The sequence below is a fragment of the Sarcophilus harrisii genome, chromosome 6, assembly GCF_902635505.1.
Source record: "Sarcophilus harrisii chromosome 6, mSarHar1.11, whole genome shotgun sequence".
Lineage (NCBI taxonomy): Eukaryota > Metazoa > Chordata > Mammalia > Dasyuromorphia > Dasyuridae > Sarcophilus > Sarcophilus harrisii.
In genome coordinates, this window is record NC_045431.1 from 60963974 (window position 1) to 60986765 (window position 22792).

Consider the following 22792-nt stretch of genomic DNA (forward strand, 5'->3'; position numbering starts at 1 on the left):
GCTTGCAAAGCCTACTCTGCAGAGACAAAAGTTCCTTTGGAACACAGTGTAGTCAACCTCCTAAAGTGATACCCATCAAAATAATATTCCATCAAGTGGATTTCTTCGACAAAGAGATCTAACTCAGTTTCAATTGATCAATGATGGACAGAAGCAGCTACATCCAAAGAAAAAACACTGGGAAATGAATGTAAACTGTTTGCATTTTTGTTTTTCTTCCTGGATTATTTTTACCTTCTGAATCCAATTCTTCCTGTGCAACAAGAGAACTGTTTGGTTCTGCACACATATATTGTATCTAGGATATACTGTGGCATATTTAACATCTATAAGACTGCTTGCCATCTGGGGGAGGAGATGGAGGGAGGGAGGGGAAAAGTCGGAACAGAAGTGAGTGCAGAGGATAATGTTGTAAAAAATTACCCAGACATAAGTTCTGTCAATAAAAAGGTATAATTATGAAAAAAAGAGGGAAAAAAAAGAAAGTTAAAAAAATAATATTCCATCTTTTCAGCTACCTTCCTTCTAAAGCAGTATACTATTTTAGTCTTAAGCTTCTCTTTGATTTGAAATTAGAGAGTCTTTATAATTTTTATTGTCCTTTTAACTTCTCATGAGGATCTTATAACCTTCAAGACCAATTCCCTCAGATAAAGAAACTTAGAAGCTGTGTAGAAGTAGAGCTATTAAAACTGCTTTGCATCCAAGATCCTCTGCTTCAATACAGCAAATTAATGGTGGGGGAATGGCAAAAACAAAGAGGATATCCTCTTTGTAAGTGGATGGGCCCACTGGCAGTGCTTCTCTGTTCTAGGTTACTGCTTTTTACATCCAGTCTGATTGCCCTCAAATCCCCTCGTTTTTGAACCCCCAATGTATGTGTAAGTAACTTTACTTCTGTTGGGCAAGCATATAGAGGGAATTCTAATATGTGGGTCCACTCATAAAAATAGTCCAGGTTCATGTTCTATTCAAGATTTTAATTAATGAAACCTTACTAATGCATTTACTTTATTTCGACTCAGCCAAAGACACCTGAACTTTAACTATCATCTTTCACTGAAATGTGATGTGTTTTCCAAAAGAAAAGAAGTAACTATTTCCTTTTTTAGGAGGAGATATACTATTTTTGATAAGTTCTCATTAAATATAACAAAATTGATTATAAGTCCTCTATTAAAAACTCTAAAAGGCATTTCCTGACTCAACATTCCTCTGTTTAACCTTGGTCAAATCATCAAAATTATGTGAACCTCAGTTTCCTTATCTGTAGAATAGAAATAATATTACTTGTACCTTCTCACTCTCAAGTTTCTTTTGAGGAAATCATTCCACAGATGCTCAAAGAACAATATATCAGGGTTTTGTGAACTGAATACCAGGATCTTATCACTCTCACACACATTTTCCCAAGAAAATAGAAATAAGGTTCAAAGACATAGCTGTCAAATTGGAACAAGAGGTTTGGCAATTGTTAATGCTGTAAAGTTACCCATGTATATATCCTGTAAATAAAAGCCTATTAAATAAAAAAAAAATAAATAAAAGACATAGCTGTCACTCATGACTTTCCAGTTCCTTAATTATTTGCTATGAGGGGAAACTGACTTCCAGAATGCACAAAACAGGGAGCATCACAGACATAGATACTTGGGAAAAACCATGAAACAACAGGTGACTATATATATGCATATATATTAAAATATGTATGTACATTTTTGTGCATGTATATTTGCATGCACATATATACCCATTACACAAATACACACATGTAAAAATGTTCTCATATAAGTTCATACAAGTGCACATATATAAACATATATACAGGCAAGAATATATATGTATGCCTTCAAACAATGGCATATATATGCATATAATTATGTTGTATGAAAACATAAATTGCACACAATGCATATATAGGTTGTATATGCATGTATATATAGGTATATACACATATATGTGTATGTATACATGTACATGCACTCATATCTGCATATGTATAAAACACCCTAATGTTTGCTAAGAAATTTTGGTGTATTATTTCAATTATTTCCCACCCCCATCCCCCTGAGTGTTTTCCTCTGTCAAAGAGAGGTTTCCCCAGACTCACCTAATCTCCCTCTTGACAACAACAGAGCTGAGCAAGCAAGTTTAATAAGTAGCTTCAGATTTGCTTTGTAGCCTGACTCCATGCAACCTTCTAGGTAGAGAGAAAGATTAGTTACCTGGTCAAACTTATTGTTAAAAGTTGTTGCCTTCCTGCCTTTCAGATCAATTTTCTATCCTTCTTGACTTAGTCATGTAAAATCAATGAAAGCTGTTATTAGTGCTACTATGTACTCTATTATTGAGGGTACTTGATGGAGTACTGGACCCCAGATCAGGAGGACTCCTACTTCAGACACTTTCTAGATGTTAACCCTGGAAAAATTGCATTACTTGTGCTGGATTTTAATGTCCTTTTCTGTAATATGGAGGATTGGACTCTGGGACTTCTCTGATTCCTTCACATTTTAAATCTATGATGCAGTGAACATATGAATGTCAACTCTGTGTACTGACACTCCTGCTGGAGATTCTGTGTCCCTGTGATCTCTAACAAATAAGAAAGTGTGTTTACCTCTTTGACACTTGTCATGTTTATTATTCAGATGAAGGCATTTGTATCGACTATTGCTATTTTCTGGATAAAACAAGATTTGTGTTATAAAGGCTGAAAACTGTTAATCTTCACACAAAAATAAATAATGGATACTTTTATTAAATTCTGAGATAGATCGCAATATTAAGTTCTATTGTATAGTCAGTTATAGACAAGAGATCTAAAGTGGGGTAGATTAGGATGCCATAACTGGTAGAGAAGAGGCTGCAATACATTTAGGCTGAGAAGTAACACTCAGAAAAATATGCTTCACAAAACTATACAAGAAGAATTTTATAGGAAATATTTTTGGTAAAGTGATTCTGTCAAAGGAAATTAGAACATGACTTTACTAATAAAGGGAAAGACAAAAGAATATAAGATCCTTGAGGACATAAACTTTTTCTTTTCATCCAAAAAATGAATAAATAAGTGACTACTGTCAGTCCTATATAAGACAGTAACTTTGTGACCTAGAGCAATCCATTTAATTTTTCTGGGTCTCAATTTCCCCATTTATAAAATGAGGAAGTAGGACTCAATGATCCCTAAGAACTACTATGAAAAGCTGATTTTTAAATTCTTAGAATAGTTTTCATGCCTTGTTATAAGTAAATGTTATAAAATCAGGGCTTCATTTATTGTTTTATTAATTGTCTGTACTTAAGAAAGTGATGGAGAAAATGTTAATGATGCATGTAAAACTTAAATGTGTATCATACTTACATTTTCCTCTTAGAAAGATTATTGTTAAGCATTTATCAGCATGCTCCTTCCCAAAATCCTTGGCAGCTCTAAATATATATGTATATGTTATATTAATATACATTACACATAGGGGCAGCTAATTGGTATAGTGGATAAAGCACCAACCCTGATGTCAGGAGGACCTGAATTCAAATCTAGTCTCAGACACTCAACACTTCCTAGCTGTGTGATCCTGGGCAAGTCACTTAACCCCAATTGCCTCAGCAAATATATATATATATATATATTTATATTTATATATACATATATATGCATACATAAATGCATATATACATATATATGTACATACGTACACACATACTGTACAAGGCAACAAATGATTAAATGAATGAATGAATGGATGGATGAATGAAAGGTTACAGTTTTAAAAAATCCATGGCCTGGGAGATCATTAGTCCGTTAAGTAAATAAAAGCGCTAAGTTTGGAATCTGGAAAACTTGAATTCAAATACCATCTCAGTCACTTACTAGGCACTAAACTCAGCCTTAGTTTCCTCATCTATAAAGGAGGAGATTGTTTTATAGACTCTAAGTTCCCTTCCAGATCTAAAGGTTTTATTTCTCAAGGTATTTATACTCTATCAGACATGGTGGTTGCACATTACGAGTGCTCTATACTTGTTTACTAAGTGAATGCAGGCTTCGATGAATATATTTTCTTCATTAGCTTAAAAAAAAAACAAAAATACTGTAGATCTTGCTCACACAATATCAAAATATATAAGAACACAAAATTTTCTAGCCTTCAAGATCCTTTCCAAATCTTCTGGAATGATGCTATGAGTATCTATGACTTAACAAAACCTGATTGAATCTGGTTCTGGTCAAGGTAACTTCCCCACCCTTTCCTTTTAAGAAACACAGACCAGTCATTGAAATGATCAGCATCTTCTAACATATAATTTGATGAGAAGTTGAGTCTATTTATGATAAATTGTAGAGCAATATGGATACAGAGAGGCTGGTTCTTACTGTTATATTTCTTACTAATCCACTCTGTGTCCTTGGGCTATTAAGTTAACATGTCATGGTCTCAGCCTCTAAAGAGTAGAATAATTCCTGTCTCTTCCCACAGGAGTGTTGTGAGAAGCAATTAGATACCTGTAATGCATTTTCCTGGGAGGGGTGCTAGATAGGTATTATTTAGTGCATAGCAGTAACCACAATGACTAGAAATAGCAAAATCTAGCCCTGGTTCAATGCCATTTTATTTGAGACTGATATTAAAAATTGTCAATTTGCAGGCAGAGAAATGTCTTATAATATCATATGAACCTCAAGTGTTCTGAATCATTTCTCCCAGCTTTTAAAAAATTTAGTTGTGAGAAGGCTCCATTGTAATTTTCCTTTTTTAAGATTCGTCAGAGAAAATACTGTCTCAGTACTGAATAACTTGAGAAGTTTTTCTGACTCTCTTAGGACCTTTTCCTCATGAGGGTGAATGAGTTCTTGAGTTAGGTTTGCTCTCCATGGTGTACCTTTTCTACAAATGCAGGAATCTTTTCTAGCAGAAATAACCAAGAAATAAGGGGAAAGGAAGAAGCATTTGTTGAGTGATTACTATTGGCACTGCAATAAATATTTTCCAAATATTATCTCATTTGTTTTTTATGAAAATCCTAGGGAATAGGTGCTATTATTATCCCCGTTCTACAGTTAAGGAAACTGAAGTAAATAGACATTTAAGTGATTTGTTCAGGATCATACAGCTAGTTAGTTAAGGAACTAAGATCTTAATGCAGATCTTCCAGACTACATGCCCAATACTCTACTTTATGACCTGCTGAATTAAGCTTATTTTAGATCAGTTCAGAGAATATTTATATGAAGTATGCTACAGTGTGCTTAGAGATGTCAAGAAAGACAAAATGCATTCCTTCCCTAAAGGGGAAATATTCTAAAGATAGAGGCAAAGTTGGTGGGTTTTGTTTTGTTTTTAGTCACAGAGATCTTTCTATAAATTACTGAACTCATTTAGGATGAAGCAACATGTTGTTGCATTAGGCAGTTGGAGTGTTTGACAAACTTGACAAACTCCTTTCCCTTCCCTTCCCTTCCCTTCCCTTCCCTTCCTTTCACTCCTTTCTTTTTCCTCCCTCCCTCCCTCTTTCCCTTCTTCCCTCCCTCCCTTCCTCCCTCCCTTCCTTTCTTCTTTCCTTCCTTCCTCCCTCCCTCCCTCCCTTCCTTCCTTCCTTCCTTCCTTCCTTCCTTCCTTCCTTCCTTCCTTCCTTCCTTCCTTCCTTCCTTCCTTTCCCTCTTTTCTTTCTTTCAAAAATCAAATACATGTAGTTCTCTCTTCCTCCCTTGGATTATCTTTGTCTCACTAAATTTTCCTCCAGATATATAATGATAAACAGGAAAACTGGTACCATGCAAGGAAACTCAATGGCCATGAGGCATTTAAACAAGGGATAAGAAAGTTTAGGCTAATACACTACCTTCTTTTGCCCTCTCTAAGGTACACTGCTGGGAGGCAGTTAAGCAGAATTTCTCTGTCTGCAGTTCTTGGCAGAAGCAATTTCTCATCATCTCCATCTAAAGACCCTAGGGTCTCTGTGGGGTCATAGAAACCCTTTTACTTGTGGCTTTGCAAACATAAAACTCTTGTATGACTTTAGTGAAAAAGAAAATAGCTATTTTGGAGATCTGAACAAGCCTGATATTGGGAAAATGGTCCAATGAATTCCTTCAAGGAACCTCTGGTGAGCTAATTCCCCACATTGTCACCGTAGTGTTCTAGGAAGAGTACTTCCATTTTTGTCTGGTGTCATTAGGGAGGGAGAGACTCCATTACATAGAGCTTTTGACTTTATGAGAAACATGAACCATGCCAGATCAGGGACATTTTGGTAAATTAGTAAGTTAGAAAGTTAAGTTCTGCTCTTTGCTAAACTGGATAGATAGGTTTGTACATATTTCTAATCAATTTATATGACTATCTTATTTTTGGAATATATTCTCATTCTTTGTAAATACTTCCATAGTACAATATTCCAATGACTCTTAAAATTCTTTTTGTCATGGACAATGATGGCATTTTGGCAAAGCCTTTGGACCCCTTCTCAAAATCATGTTTTTTAAGGGACTTAAAAAAAATAAAAGTGGTATATAGAATTATAAAACAAACCAATTATACTGAAATATTGTTATCAAATTATTAAAAGAGCAAGTTCATGGACTCCCAGATTAAGATCCTCTGCAATGGATCAATGTAGAATTCTGTCCTTTGATATATATTTATAATTTACTTATTTCTGCCTATCCTGCCCTCTCATAGTTTTATCAAATAGGGTCCATCCAAAGTACTATGTCTTCTGAAAGTTCACAAGAAAATCTGTAGCACAAAAAGCACAAAGATTTGGTTGTTTTTCTCATCTTACATTACCAGGTCAATTTTTGTCCAGTAGTAATTGTCCTTTATACCACCTCTTCTGTGTGATTCTTTGGTACATGTTATAAAGTAGGTTTATCCCCACCATGCCCTCTTCCCCTTCCCCAATGTCAATAATTAGCTCCAGAAAACATACTCTCAAAATTGCATTTGTAAGTCTAAAAGAATAAATAAGATACTAGCAATGGCACTAAAACATGGTACCAACATCAAGGGTGATGATAAGTTGAGCCATCTTTGAATCCCACCTTAGCTCACTGATTAACTGCTTTCCCTCAGTCCACCCTCTGGTACCTTATGTACATCCCCATTCCTGCCCATCACTGGTCCTTTCCTGACTGTGTTCTTTTTCTCTAGTTCTTTCTTCCCCTAAATGTGTTCTTCCTCTAGGTTCTGGACAGATCCCAATACAAATGACCCCCTGTTCTAGATCTGTCCTTGGCAGTATCACATGTCCTTGAAGTACTTGCTGGTCTCGTCTCTCCACTGGCATGAGACCCTTTTAAGGCTCCTTTCCTCCCTCCTTTCCCCAAGCCCCCAGGCAAATCTGCATTGCATGAAAATCCTTTTTTTTTTCCTTTAATGTAGAGTGGTCTACTTAAAGCAAGAATTGTAGTGTGAATTAAACCTGAAAAGATTAGACTAGAAGCATGTGAAAGATTTTATAAATGCCAAGCCAAGGAGCTTGTAATTCATCCTGTAGATAATAGGAAGATGTGGAAAAGTCTTGAGCTGGTGAATGGCATGGAAGTCTGGCATACCACCCACATTTCCCTAAAAGGAGATATGTGTACAGATTTGACATTAATGATTTCTTACATTTAAATTTCCTTATTTTTATTTTCTTTCTAATTCTATGTGTGTTTTTGGTAGCACAAAGTATCATGCTTTTAGTTACTGGAAAATAATGAGATCTGTCAATGGCACACATGACTAGCTTTTAGATATTTAACTCCTAATGATGCTCAAATCATTTTAATGGTTCTTTTTATTGAAGTGGCCATATTTAATAAATATGAACAATAGCTAAGAAATGTCCCCCAAATAGAAGGCTTTAGTATTGGTTTTAATAAGTAATAACATAATTTCAAATAGAATGAAATAAAATGTTTTATTAACGAATGCTCTGGCATTTGTAACAGTGTAATTTTTCCTTGCTGTTTTTCAATTGCTATTTTACCACATTCCAAATATCACCAGTCATCAAAAAACAGTTGCTGTGGAATAAAAGAAAAATACATACTTGCTTTATGGTCATGCTTTCCCCGAGTCTATTATATATATTATTTATTAGTGCAATGGTAAATTGTAACTACTTTTCAGAAGTGTAGCATTCTAGGCAAGTCCAAATTTTACTAAAGCTGATAACATTTTTCTTACAGAATTTTCATTTAAAGTAAAACAAATCTTATATATACATGAAGGATCTGTGTTTTCATTTCATCCAAGTAGAAATTCCAGTAAAGGAAATCCCTCCCTTTACCAGCATACATTGCAGTCTATGACCTACTAAATAAACCATAATCTGAAATGAAAAGAAAAAAACCAACAACAACAAAAAAAGATTCAACAGATTTTTTTCTCCAGAACTTAATAAATAGGACTGACTGTAGGAGAGTTGTACGAGACCCAGGGTGCTTCAGTGATTTGTACCTAGAAGCACAACTGGCAATTTCAAGAGGCAGGATGTAAATCCTAATCTTGGTGCCCCTGAGTCTATTGCTTTCTCTCTACTATAACATATTGGCACTAAGAAAAATTACATATGAATGTAAATATTTAAATATATAAATAAATATTAAGACAATTATAAAATAAAGTAATTGGGACAAAGGCCCAAACATGCATTCCAATTAAATTATTTTAAAAATATGTTTATTGGGGAGGTGAAGATGGGAGGGGGACAGAAAATATCACAGTGTAGATCCCTTCAGAATATATCCCATTTCCTATCTTTTACCTCACTTTTCTGTCAGAAACCAAAAGTGTTATTTCTATTTCATCTATCTTTTCAGGCATCAAGATAAATATTTTTATTATTACACCAACTTCTTGAGATAAAACTTGTCTTTTTCATTATTTCCTTCATTTTACTATTATCTCTTTAAGGATCATTAGAAGGGTTGTGCAGTTTTAATAAAAGCCCATATGGATAATATGTGTATATATATATATATATATATATTTACATATATATATATATATACACATATAGTTTTTTTTTCAGATCTACAATATTTTTCAGAGTAAGAAAATCTCAATAAAGGAATTCCTTCTATTCTTAAAGTTACTGATCCTCTTCTTTAAGAGTCCAGGCAACTGAGGGGGAAAATGACTTTAAAGTATCACAAAATTAGTATAGGTTAAAAGGTAGGACCCAATTTTTCCTGACTTCAGTCCTCTCTCTGTGGTTTCAAGGCACTGATTTTCCCATATTTACTTATCATAGTGTTTGTTTTTTTATTCTGGCTCTGGCCTGGGATAGCATTGATAATAAGAATTTTTTCTACTAATTAAAATCAGCAGCTATTCTGCTATTTATATTCTTAGTGAGCCACCTGAATGCTCTGCCAATTGATTTTTCCTTGATCACATGCACAATATGTGTCAGAGGCAGAGTTTGAAACCAAGTCTTCCTTACTTCTGTTTCATACTCCTATCAATAAACATAATCAGTCAATCAAAAAACATTTATTAAAATGCCATGTAAGTGTCTGACTTTGTGCTAAGTTGGAGATACAAAAAAAGAGAGGCAAAAGACAGCCCTTGGCATTAAGGTCTTCTAATTTAATAGAGGAAATCACAAAGAACTACATATATACTTAAATAAAAGTCATCTGAGATCAGGTAGCCCAAATATTGTTAGAAGCCTATAATTGAAAACCAGAATCTCTAATTCATTGTCCAGGGTCCTTGTTGCAACATCATGCTTTGTATTTAACAATCCTGTGGTCTACTAATCATTGAGGATACATGGGACTTTTGACTTGTTCTTTCTTCCATTTGCACCTTTCTCAAGGATGTACTTAGGAATAATTTGAAGACATATCATCATCAGATGATGTTTTCAGTTGACTAAGTCAATTTGAGTACTTTCAACTGAAACTACAGTGAATAGAGCATGGTCTTGGAATCAGCAATACTCCTCTTCTTGAGTCCAAACCCAGATACTCATTAGCTGTATGACTCTGGGCAAATCACTTAATCCAGTTTGTCTCAATTTACTTATCTGTTAAATGAACTAGAGAAGTGAATAACAAACTACTCCAAATATCTTGGCCAAAATAACCCAAATGGGGTCATGAAAAGTCAGACAAGACTGAGAAAGGACTGAAAAAACTCCACTTCCCTCAAAGTGTGTATATATGTTCATATTTCTTGAGAAATCTGAAAAATAAAAACCTTAATGTTTACTTTAATCTTCATACCACCTTTGTTTTATAAAAGGTCTTTGATAGGGATATCACATTATTTTTGTATTTTCATGAACATTTTGTTCAGAAAATATAACCCTGTGACTCAAGATTCAGATTTCTGGGGATCAGAATTCTAAACTCAGTGTTAATCACCTATATCCCAAAGAAGTTTAAAGAAGGGGGAAAATACTCCAAAAATAATAAATTTCACATAGCAGCACTTTTGTGGTACAAAATAAAAATCAAGAATGGGTGTTCATTCATTGGGGAAGGATGAACATATTGAAGTATGTGAATATAATGGAATATTATTATGCTAAGAGTATATCATTGTGTGATGAATACAAAGATTTTAGAGAAGCATGATAAGGATTGCATGAACTGATACAAAGGAAAGAAAGGCACAATATGGAAGTTAACATTGAATCAGTTTGGGGAAGATGTAGATTTAATTCTGCATCCCATAGATACAAGGTATATAATCTCAGTCAAGGCATATCAACATCTTTCAGTCTCAGCCTTCAACTTTAAGCCCCTGCAAAATAAGGAAGTGGGATAGATTATTTTTAATGCTGCTAAAAAAAGTTCATGCTTCCAAGTCCTCAAATCTCAGGTTGACCAATCTGAAAACTTTTTGTAGATTATTATTCAGGTCATTAATAAGGACACTGACTTTCAAGGATCAAGGCTTTTAAGATACACTAATAGGAATGAGTCACCTTTATCAGGGACCTAAGACTATTTAGAGTCCTTGTATTTTTTTAGATGGGCTATAATGATTTGCCCATGAATATTTAGGAATCTGCATCTCTGCATCTGTGCCCACTACTATACATATTTATAAAACCATGTAATGACAAATAGCATTCAGTTATCCTCTTATAAGAAACTTTTTCTTTCTGCTAAGGCAATGGGTTAAGCATCTTACCCAGGGTCACACAGCTACAAAGTGTTAAGTGTCTGAGACCAGATTTGAACTCAGGTCCTCCTGACTTCAGGACTGGTGCTCTATCCACTGCACCACCTAGCTGCCCCCTACAAGAAACTTTTTAATGAAGATTTCAAAATGTTTGGGTGTTTTATAAAACACTTTGTGATTTAATAATTTAAGATTATTTAATTTTAATAATAATTTGTAATAAATTCAACTTTAGACATCAATTTATCTAATAGTTTATATTTAAAATAATTCCATATATGATTTCTATAGTTCTCATGATGTATCTCTATAGGAGCAAAATCATATTTTTAGAAAACCCTATATAAAAGAGTTAGGTCATATATTGTTTTTTCATTTTTAAAATACTTTATTAATATTCTCCCTTTTCCTCAATCTATCATTATCCTCTAATCCACTCCCTACTTCTTCTTCTACCAAGTAGAAATCTGTTCCTGTAACAAATATGTATAGCTGAGTAAGGGAGCAGCTTCATGGTAGAGTGAATAGACCCTCCGGGCCTGGAGTCAGGAAGATAGATGTTCCCAAGTTCAAACCTGACCTTAACACTTACTAACTGTTTGATCCTGGACAATTCAGTTAACTCTGATTTCCTTAGTTTCTTCATCTATAAACTATATTGGAGAAGGAAATGGCAAACCATTCTCTTGTCTTTGCCAAGAAAACCCTAAAATGGGGTCAGGAAGAGACAGACATGACTGAAACAACTGAAGAAAAAATTCATCACACAAATCAAGATATTTCCATCTTTGATAGTGTCTAATTCTATACCTCTAATCCATCACCACTCTAAGAAAAAGTGTAAAATATATTTAACCATGAAACTATGACTGGTTAATGTTTTATCCAGTACTCTGAATTCTTTTCCCTTCACATGGCTATGATAATTATGTACATTGTCTTCCTGACTCTAGTCACTTTGATCAATACCTGTAAATATGTCTTCCCATTTCTTTTAAACTGTCATATTCATCATTTATTATGGATCAATACAATTTCATTGCACTGTGATATCATAGGATCATACATCTAGTGTCAGAGTAGATCTCATAGGTTATCTAGTCCAAATTTCTCATCTTAGAAATAAGGAAATTGAGTCAGGAAGAGAATAATTGACCACCCTAGTCATGCTATCAGGGGATGTCAGGAGTAAGCATCAAATCCAGGTTCTTTAATTCTAACACTAGTGCTTTCTCCATTTTGTCACACAGCCTCCTCATCAAAATGTATTCACATATTTCTCAGTATCTCTTATTTGCATATTCATATATCTTCAGTCTCTTTGCTGATGACTTCATGAGACAGAAAGGCCCAGAAATACTTATATGAACTGATGCTGAATGAAATAAGCAAAAGTTGGGGAATGTTATACACAGTAATAGAAAGATTATGTGATGATCAACTATGATGGTCTTGCTTTTCTCAGCAATGCAGTGGTCCAAGACAATTATAATTGACATGGAATAGAAAATGCTATCCATATCTATACTTAAGCAGTCTGAATGTGACTAGAAACATAGTCTTTTTTGAAACATAAACTTTTTTGTTTATTTGTTTCTTTTTTTTTCCTTTCCCATGTTTTTCTCTCTTTGGTCTTATGTTCCTTGCACAACATGACAGATTTGGAAATATATTTAAAAGAATTGTACATGATTGACCTGTATCAGAAAAGGGAAAAGAAAAAGGGAGGGAGAGAGAAAAATTTGGAATACAAAATCTTTTTTTGCATTTTTAAAGTTTAATGTAATGGTATTTTAATTTTTCAAAATACATACAAAGATAGTTTTCAACATTCACCTTCACAAAACCTTGTGTTCCAAATTTTTGTCCCTTTCTTCCACCTTTCTTCTCACAAGACAGCAAGCAATCTGATTTAGGTTAAATGTGTTCAATCCTTCTAACAATATTTCCAAAGCCACCATGTTGAGCAAAAAAAAAATCATATTAAAAGGAAAAAAAAACCATGAGGAAGGAAAACAAGCTACAAAAAAGATGAAAATACTATGCTTTGATCTACATTCATTCTCAATAGTTCTCTCTGTGGATGTGGATTTCTGTCACAAGCCTAATGGAAATTCCTTGAATCACTTCATTGTCAAAAAGATCATGGTTGATCATCACAAAATATTGTTATTGAGAATACAAAGGCTTATAAAAACTATCTTTGCATTATTTGGAAAATTTAAATTCTATTGAGAAAAAAGAAAGAAAAGTACCAAATTAGCCAGAAATGCCCTCTCTTAATTGTAATGATCATTAGGGGTCTTATAACTGTGATTTATCTACCTTATGTTATAACTGATACTGACGCTCTTTGCTGATGATATAATGGTATACTTAGAGACCCCCAGAGAGTCTACTAAAAAGTTATTAGAAATAATCCACAGCTTTAGCAAAGTTGCAGGATATAAAATAAACCCACATAAATCATCAGCATTATTATATATCACTAACAAAATCCAACAGTCAGAGTTACAAAGAGAAATTCCATTTAAAGAACTACTGATAGTATAAAATACTTAGGAATCTATCTGCCAAGGGAAAATCAGAAACTTTATGAGCAAAATTACAAAACATTTTTCACACAAATTAAGTCTGATCTAACCAATTGGAAAAATATTAAATGCTCTTGGATAGGGCGAGCAAATATAATAAAGATGACAATACTACCTAAACTAATCTATTTGTTTAGCGCTATACCAATCAGAGTCCCAAAAAACTATTTTAATGACCTAGAAAAAATAACAACAAAGTTCATATGGAAAAACAAAAGGTCAAGAATTTCAAGGGAATTAATGAAAAAAAAAAAAATCAAATGAAGGTGGCTTAGCTGTGCCAGATCTAAAATTATAGAGCAGCAGTTACCAAAACCTTTTGATATTGGCTAAGAAACAGATTAGTTGATCAGTGAAATAGGTAGGTTCAAAGAACAAAACAGTCAATAACTATAGCAACCTAGTGTTTGACAAACCCAAAGACCCCAGCTTTTGGGATAAGAACTTAATATTTGACAAAAATTGCTGGGAAAATTGGAGACTAATATGGCAGAAACTAGGCATTGATCCACACTTAACACCATACACCAAGATAAGGTCAAAATGGGTTCATGACCTAAACATAAAGAATGAGATTATAAATAAATTAGAGGAACACAGGATAGTTTACCTCTCAGACCTGTGGAAGAGGAAGAAATTTATGACCAAAGAAGAACTAGAGATCATTATTGATCACAAAATAGAAAATTTTGATTGTATCAAACTGAAAAGTTTTTGTACAAACAAAATTAATGCAGACAAGATTAGAAGGGAAGCAATAAACTGGGAAAATATTTTTAAAGTCAAAGGTTCTGATAAAGGACTTATTTCTAAAATATATAGAGAATTGACTCTAATTTATAAGAAATCAAGCCATTCTCCAATTGATAAATGGTCAAAGGATATGAACAGACAATTCTCAGATGAAGAAAGTGAAACTATTTCCAGCCATATGAAAAGATGCTCCAAGTCATTATTAATCAGAGAAATGAAAATTAAAACAACTCTGAGATACCAATACACACCTGTCAGATTGGCTAGAATGACAGGGAAAGATAATGCGGAATGTTGGAAGGGATATGGGAAAACAGGGACACTAATACATTGTTGGACTGTGAATATATCCAACCATTCTGGAGAGCAATTTGGAACTATGCTCAAAAAGTTATCAAACTGTGCATACCCTTTGATCCAGCAGTGTTTCTACTGGGCTTATATCCCAAAGAGATTATAAAGAAGGGAAAGGGACCTGTATGTGCACAAATGTTTGTGGCAGTCCTCTTTGTAGTGGCCAGAAACTGGAAACTGAGTGGATGCCCATCAATTGGAGAATGGCTGAATAAACTGTGGTATATGAATATTATGGAATATTATTGTTCGGTAAGAAATGACCAACAGGATGATTTCAGAAAGGCCTGGAGAGACTTACACGAACTGATGCTGAGTGAAACAAGCAGGGCCAGGAGATCATTATATACTTCAACAACAATACTATATGATGACCAATTCTGATGGACCTGGCCATCCTCAGCAATGAGATGAACCAAATCATTTCCAACAGAGCAGTAATGAACTGAACCAGCTACGCCCAGCGAAAGAACTCTGGGAGATGACTAAGAACCATTACATTGAATTCCCAATCCCTACATTTTTGCCCACCTGCATTTTTTATTTCCTTCACAGGCTAATTGTATAATATTTCGGAGTCCGATTCTTTTTGTACAGAAAAATAATGGTTTGGTCATGTATACTTGTGGTGTATCTAATTTATACTTTAATATATTTAACATCTACTGGTCATCCTGCCATCTAGGGGAGGGGGTGGGGGGAAGGAGGGGAAAAATTGGAACAAAAGGTTTGGCAGTTGTCAATGCTGTAAAATTACCCATACATATAACTTGTAAATAAAAGGCTATTAAAAAAAATAAATGATACTGAGATAGTCCTTCATTAAGGTGATTCAAAGTTTTTCGGAAATATGTGCATAGTTGCTGTTGTTTGTTCTTTTCTCTGGAAGAGGATTACTGACATCAGGGGGTAATACCAAGATATGCAAGTGAGTTGGATTTGAGTGAGGGGGATTGTACAAAGTCACCTGCCTCACTTCCCCTCCAGAGTCATCTGGGTCCAGTGGCAAGATAACAAGATGACTGAAGATGAAAATGCATGGAATGGGAGTTCTTCACCTTTTGAAGCTAAGATCTTCAACAGGTCTCAGTTTGACTGAAGCTGTACCCATTCAGTGACTAAGGTTGGGTGGCAATTAAGGCAAAGAATCTCTTTCATGTAGTCCAAAGAATCTAAATAAATGAATGAAAAAATGAATGAAGCTAGGAGGAAAACCTCAGCATTTCTGACCAAAACATTAAAGATTGCTATTTACATTCAATCTGAGTCTGTCAGAACCCAAACAATGACCAAATGGAGTTTGGCTTAGGATCTATTGGTAGCCAATGAGATTCAGATTGGTTTTAGTTTAAGGCATGATCCTTAAGAAAGAAATCTAGCCAGTAAACTCCAAGATGCAATAGAAAGATAATTCAACACAATCAAATTTCACCTTTGGTCAGTTGTTAAAATCAAATAAATTATCATTTGAAGTAAAATGTACCCATATGTACCTACTAATTATCTCAAAATTGTGATGAAGTTGTAATTCTGAGACATGTGTTTGAATTTCAGTTTCATAATAAGATTTTAAAATTTATTCCCAGGGAATCCTATAGCTGTGTGACCATGAACAAATCACTTTTATTAGACTAATTTACTATTAAATTACCAACACAGAATTATTATACAAGATTATCCTGCAACATCTAGGATTGTTGTAAATAATTTGCTTTATAAAAATCAAAGTGTCATTAAAATACAATATCCTTACAAAGTTTTAAAAAGTGGAATGAGCTGCTTCTACAGGTGATGAGTTCTTTGTCCCCTCCTCCCCATTCCCAAGTTAGAGATATTCAATAAGGATTGTAGCACCATTTCTGGTTTTTATACTGGGGGTTCTTTTGGAATATTATTTGAACTAGATGATTAATCAGGTTTCTAGGTGGCACATAGAGTACTGGGTGTAGAATTAGGAAGACCTAATTTTAACCTTTATTAGCATATGATCGTGGGGCAACTCACTTAATCCTGTTTGCCTCACTTGCCTTATCTGTAAAATGAACTAGAGAAGGAAATGGTAAATCTTATTAGAATCTTTGCCAAGAAAATGCCAAATGGGGTCATGAAGAATCAGATAAGATTGGAAAATGACTAAACAAACACAATGGCAAATGATGATCATCCTTCCAACTCCCAAATTATGGGAGTTGTAATTGTGAATTTTTAATATTAATTCCAATAGGAGTGATAAACATAAGGCGTTCTCATCAGAGATCTGCCAAGACTTTGGGACTGCATATACACTTACTACTCCCAGAAGGCTACATGCAAGCATACAGCATAAGGATCTCTTAGACTGAAGAAGAAGAGGAAAAGGAGGAAGAAATAGAAGTTAAGAAAATGAAATAGTTGCAAAGTTAATAGATTCCTAGTTTTATATTTGTGTTATGTAGTAACATAACACAACATTATGTAGTAACATAACTGTTCTAGTTTTCTGACATTTCCCCCTGTACCTAGCAATGTAAGATTTAATAAAGTGATCTTGAGTAGAACTCACCCTTCCATTCCAGAAGATATTGAAGGATCTTAAAGATTAATTATCACTTATAGTCATTTGAAATATTTAGGATTCAGTATCAAGATTAACTATTAAGTGATGAGAATTGATTGGGATCCAGAAAATGGTATGCAGTGCCTTTCTATTTTCATCTGCTGGATGAGTCATCAAATGCAAAACTCTAAGTATTATGCCAATAAGACAGCATGAGGGAGTGGGAAGCAAGGCCTTCATACCTCTTGGGGATACAAGTGTGAGAGGTGAATTTTTCTGGGAAATTGGAATTTGTAGTATTTGCTATAAATGAATTTCTTAATTTTATTCTGCTACTCTATAATAAGTAAATTTTCTTTTTTCACAACCCTGCTCTGATATCATGTTATTAATTATAAGCTAGGTTGTAAGAAAGCAATGCAATAGGTATGGGGATTCAGAGCTTTTATTATAGTAAAAATGCAACAATAAAATTGTAGAGCCCCTAGGTGGTTCAGTAGTTAGTGCAAGGTCTGGAGTAAGGAGAACTAATTTTCCTGAGTTCAAATCTGTCCTCTGACTCTTACCAGCTGTGTGACTCTGGGTGAGTCACTTATCCCTGTTTGCCTCAATTTTTTCATCTATAAAATGAATTAGAGAAGGAAATGGCAAACCATTCTGGGATTGTTGCCAAGAAAACCTCAAACGGAATCAAAAAGGATCAGATATGACTGCAATATCTGAACATTAAGTGGAAGAAACTTGTTATAAATAGCATCTTCAGACTTTGTTAGTACAATACTAAATATCAATTATAGCATGATTAATGATTGGTGAAGTTACTCAAAATTGGTATTCTCTTGGAGCCAGGAAGAATTTTGAATCTCCCCAAACTGAAAAACTCTCTTTCTTTCTTTCTTCCTTTTTTTTTTTTTTTTTTTTTTTTTGGCTTTAACATATGCATGGCTGTTGCAATATGATCCCAACAGGGACAATAAAAGGTTTCTTTGATTCATTAGTATTTGAAGGCTTTATCTCTTTCTTGGTTAAAAGTCCAATGCCTTCTACCTACTTCCTAGTACCAGGAACAGCTGAAGCCATCCTTTCAGAAATCAAAGCTTTAAAACTAATCTGACAGATAACAGCTTGCATCCTTGTCTAGGATTGTGTCAGCTTGATCAAGCAAAGACCAGAAGTATTGCTTTACTTATATAATAATAATAATGATAATAATATTTACAACATGAACTTTCATTCCAACATTTTGATTCAATACAAAATGCAACCATTTTATCTAACTGTATAATAATCTGCAGAACATTAATTACAAAGTAATAATAGTAGGATAGAAATTGTCCTTAGGTTTTTCTTAGTTGAACCCAATAAAAATATGAATAACAACAACGAATATAGAATAAAAATATCATTTAGAATTCAATAAAGTATACAAGGGACATTACAAACAGACCTGTTGCTCATAACCATTTGCATATTATAGTCACATCGAATTGTAAACTTTTATGAACAATGTTTTTAAGTGTAAGCAGCTAGGTAAGGTGGTGGTGAATAGAGTACTGGTCTTGAAATTAGGAAAAGCAATTATTCAACACCCTTATCCCCCCCTTTTTTTTGGTCGGCCGAGGGAATTCAAACCCTTTATTATAAATAGAGATAGGAATTTTTAAAAATTCCTGAGTTCACTTTTTTTTAAAGTACGTAATACAAATTATAACTTTCGAGGGGAAAAAAAGCTTTCCAGGTCAAAGAAAAAGGCTTACTTCCCAGGGTTCATAATTTGTACTTTTAAAAGTACTCTAATAGAAAGTGGAAAATATTCAGAGTGTTTTCAACTGAGAGCAAGATGGTAATAAAACAAAACATTTTAAAACTATTTTAAAAAGCATTGTAGTTGGAAAATAATTTGTAACTGATAGAGGAATATTTTCTTAAAAGAAGAGGAAAAATTCAAATTCTTCCCCTTCTAAAACATATCAAAATAATATAATAAAAATAGATGACCTGTTAATTTCACAGGCATCTAACAGTTTCTACAGGAAGTCTTCTTCAACTTCTCTTAATCCAATACCTTTCATTTGTCAATTATCTATTAATCCTGTGTCTGCTTTGTAGCTATTGGTTTGGATGTTTTCTCTCCCATTAAACTGTAAATTCTGTGAGATCTTTTGCCTATTTCTATATCCCCTTAGCACACTGCCTGGCATCTAGTAGGCTCTTAAATGTTTATTGATTGACTGAAAAAAAAAAGAGATCTAAAGAAAGCACAACTCTTAGAATGTTGATTGAATCCCTGAGAAATAATTTAAAAGAAGGTATGGACAAAAACCACAGAACTAGACATTCATGGATAAGTGGCCTTTATAGGGATACTTACATTATTGAAATAAGAGTGCCAAAAATATATGGAGGTGAGACACTTAAATATGTTATTTTCTCTAGTTAAATTAGTTTCTGTATTTTAGTAAAAGGGTGATATGACAAATGATTTAAATAAAAATAATAAAGTCCAATGTCTATAATATATGACAAATTCTACAAACTCTGCATATTAATAAGTGCCCAAAAAGTTACCTTTTCTGTTTGATCAGTCCTAAAGAAAAAATAAAAGTTACTACAAAAACTATGTATAATAGGCAAGTTATTGAATTGATTTCAAACCATGTCATATTGTTATTTCATTCTCAATTTTAGCTCACTGCTCATTATTATCAATGTATCCCACTTTGTCCCTGCATGGGATTTTATTCTGACACATCTCAATGCACAGAACAAAATTATCTTCACTTTTTTTAAAAGATTCTGAAAATACTGCCCAATATTTACCCTTGGTTTTCCCCAAGGCTGTCTATAGGAATAAGGTAGGAGTGAGATCTCAGGACACTTCCCTCCTGGTGCTTGGTCATATTGTAGGAAGGTGTGTTTTAAAGAATCATCCAGTTCCATGATAGCAGCCCGATTCCCAAAACGGTAACAATAATTGGGTGCACTGAAAACGGTCACCACCTTTTCATTATGACACCAGAAGTAACCCTCCTCGACAAGTTGGTGACCCCGGGAAATCAGTTTAAGACCATTGGCCTGGTTAAATATTTCAGAAATTTCTGGTCCAAATGTGTGGCCAGCCCCTCTTGGAGAGGGTCCCCATCCCCCAACATCAACTGGATCAGACCATAATAGATCACATATTGGTCCATTCATGGAGATTTCTTTAAAGCGATCCAAAGCTCTTATATGATCCAGGGTATCTATGGAGGGAGACAGACCCCCATGGACACAAAATATCTGGCTGTCAACTAACGCTGTAATGGGGAGATAATCGAATAGGTCGGTAAAATATTTCCAGACATTGGCATTTCCATACTTTTTTTGACATTCATCATAAAAACCATACACTTGAGTAACATCTCGACTCTCGTGGTTTCCTCTCAATAGGGTAATGAACTCTGGATAGTGTACTTTTAAAGATATGAGAAAAGTCACAGTCTCCACCGAGTTCAAGCCTCTGTCAACATAGTCACCCATAAAGAGGTAGCTTTTGTCTGGTAATTTCCCACCAAGCGTAAAGATTTTCAAAAGATCCTGAAATTGGCCGTGGACGTCACCGCAGACGGTAACGGGACAAGAGACCTCGTGAACGTTGGATTCTTTCATTAGGATTTCCTTAGCCTTCTCGCATAGAGTCTGCACTTGCTTCTCCGTGAGGAGTTTACACTCTTGCAGTTGTTTTATCCATTGGTCCAGCTCTTCCATGAACTTGCTCTCCGCCATGGATGAGTTGGGAGTGCCCGATTGCCCAACGAGCCCTTTCCCCTTCGGGATGCGCTTCCTCGCGAGGAGAGGCTCAAAACAGTCCCGTCCCTCCCTTGTAGGGGAGGGAAAGGGACCGGGACCAACCACCCCTCTCTCCGCGAGCCTCGCAGCCCCTCCTCCTCAGCCCTCGCGCTCAGCTGCATCTGGCCAAGGCTGGGCTGGGCAGGGCTGGGAGAAAGCTTGCCCACTAATGAACGATCTGCTCAAAAGAATCAATGAGCCGGTGTTGGTTTAGAGGTATTTTCTTCCCCTGATTTTCCATGTCCTTCATTCTTTTGTTCTTCCATTTGACAAAAAATTATTAAAAGCCCACCACGTGCCAGGGAACAGCTTGGAATAAAGGATAGATGTCAGCATTTAGACCTGTTGGGGATTTAAACTGGCCGAGTCACCTACCAAAAGTCCAAGGCGCTTCTCTGAGACCCTAAGTTTCCAGGCAGATGCTGACTTGTTTTATACCGGGAAAGTTATCAGAATGCGAAAGGAGGAATACCTGTAGAAACACGGGTGCATTTCGTGTTTTTGTAAGGAGAGTGTGCTAGAGGCAAGGGCTAGATCAAAACAAAACAAAACAAAACAAAAAAAGCAAAATTAATCAGTCCCTGCATATATGGAGCTTAGTTGAGGGAAACCACAGGCCAAGTAAGTAAAGAAACGTGTGCACCTGTGTGTGTTTCAGGGGGGGAAAGGGGGATGTGTGATATTGAAGAATAGTATCTTCCAGAGTAATGGAGAAATAGGGGGGAAAAAATTGGTAGTCCCTATCAAATGGGGATGGAAGGAAGATGATGAAGATCAGAAAGAGCACTTGCTGAGGCTGAAAGAAAGCCAGGGCTCTACTTGGTGAAAGTGAAAAAGGTATAGTGGCAAAATCTATGTAAATATAAGATAATTGGAGATGAAATGTCCTTTATGGGGAACAGCACAAAGCCACATGTTTTCCAGAAGAGTTTTAGAGCCAAATTTCTTAAAAGTGTGGTAGGGTTTTTGAAGATCATTTGGATGGAGTGTCAGTGAGGTCAAACTAATTTTGTAATGATACTAAGACATTATTTGTATTTTTAAAATCCTATCCTTCCCTCCTTTCCAACTACATATTGGTGTGATTGAATTTAAGTGGCAACATCTAGGGGAGGGGGTGGGGGGGTAAGAGGTGAAAAATTGGAACAAGAGGTTTGGCAATTGTTAATGCTGTAAAGTTACCCATGCATATATCCTGTAAATAAAAGGCTATTAAAATAAATAAATAAATAAAATAAATAAAGAATTTAAGCGGCAACAGATCCAATGCAGAAGCAGGTATGGGAAACTGTCTGTCTTCTATTAAGACAAACATTAAAGAGATATGAAAAACATGTGAAGCTTTTGTGGGAGTTTCCCAGCTTGGTTCCTTGAGAGATCGTGGAGAACTTGATCCATCATGACTTCTATAAGACTGTAAGTCAAAAAGTAAAGACTGAGAGAGAAAATGTATTTATTAGTATACTGAAATCACTGGAATTAGTTCTTAAGAGTGTAGATTGAGTTTCTGATAGATTTTAAGTATGGGGTCACCTGTATGGTTAAAGATCAGGTTTATTCCTTTGGGAAATGCTTCTTTTTCCAAGGTTCAT

General features: G+C 34.8%; 1 protein-coding gene across 1 annotated transcript; it reads right to left on the reverse strand.

The window, feature by feature from the left end:
* Nucleotides 1-7917: 7917 nt before the first annotated feature.
* On the reverse strand, nt 7918-21218 carry LOC100932648 (serine/threonine-protein phosphatase 2A catalytic subunit beta isoform-like). Its single transcript, XM_031942118.1, has 2 exons — nt 20193-21218; nt 7918-8017 (listed from the first exon to the last, which is right to left on the reverse strand). Exons 1-2 carry the CDS (start codon nt 21135-21137, stop codon nt 7994-7996), a joined length of 969 nt encoding a protein of 322 aa, XP_031797978.1. The 5' UTR covers nt 21138-21218; the 3' UTR covers nt 7918-7993.
* Nucleotides 21219-22792: the final 1574 nt, after the last annotated feature.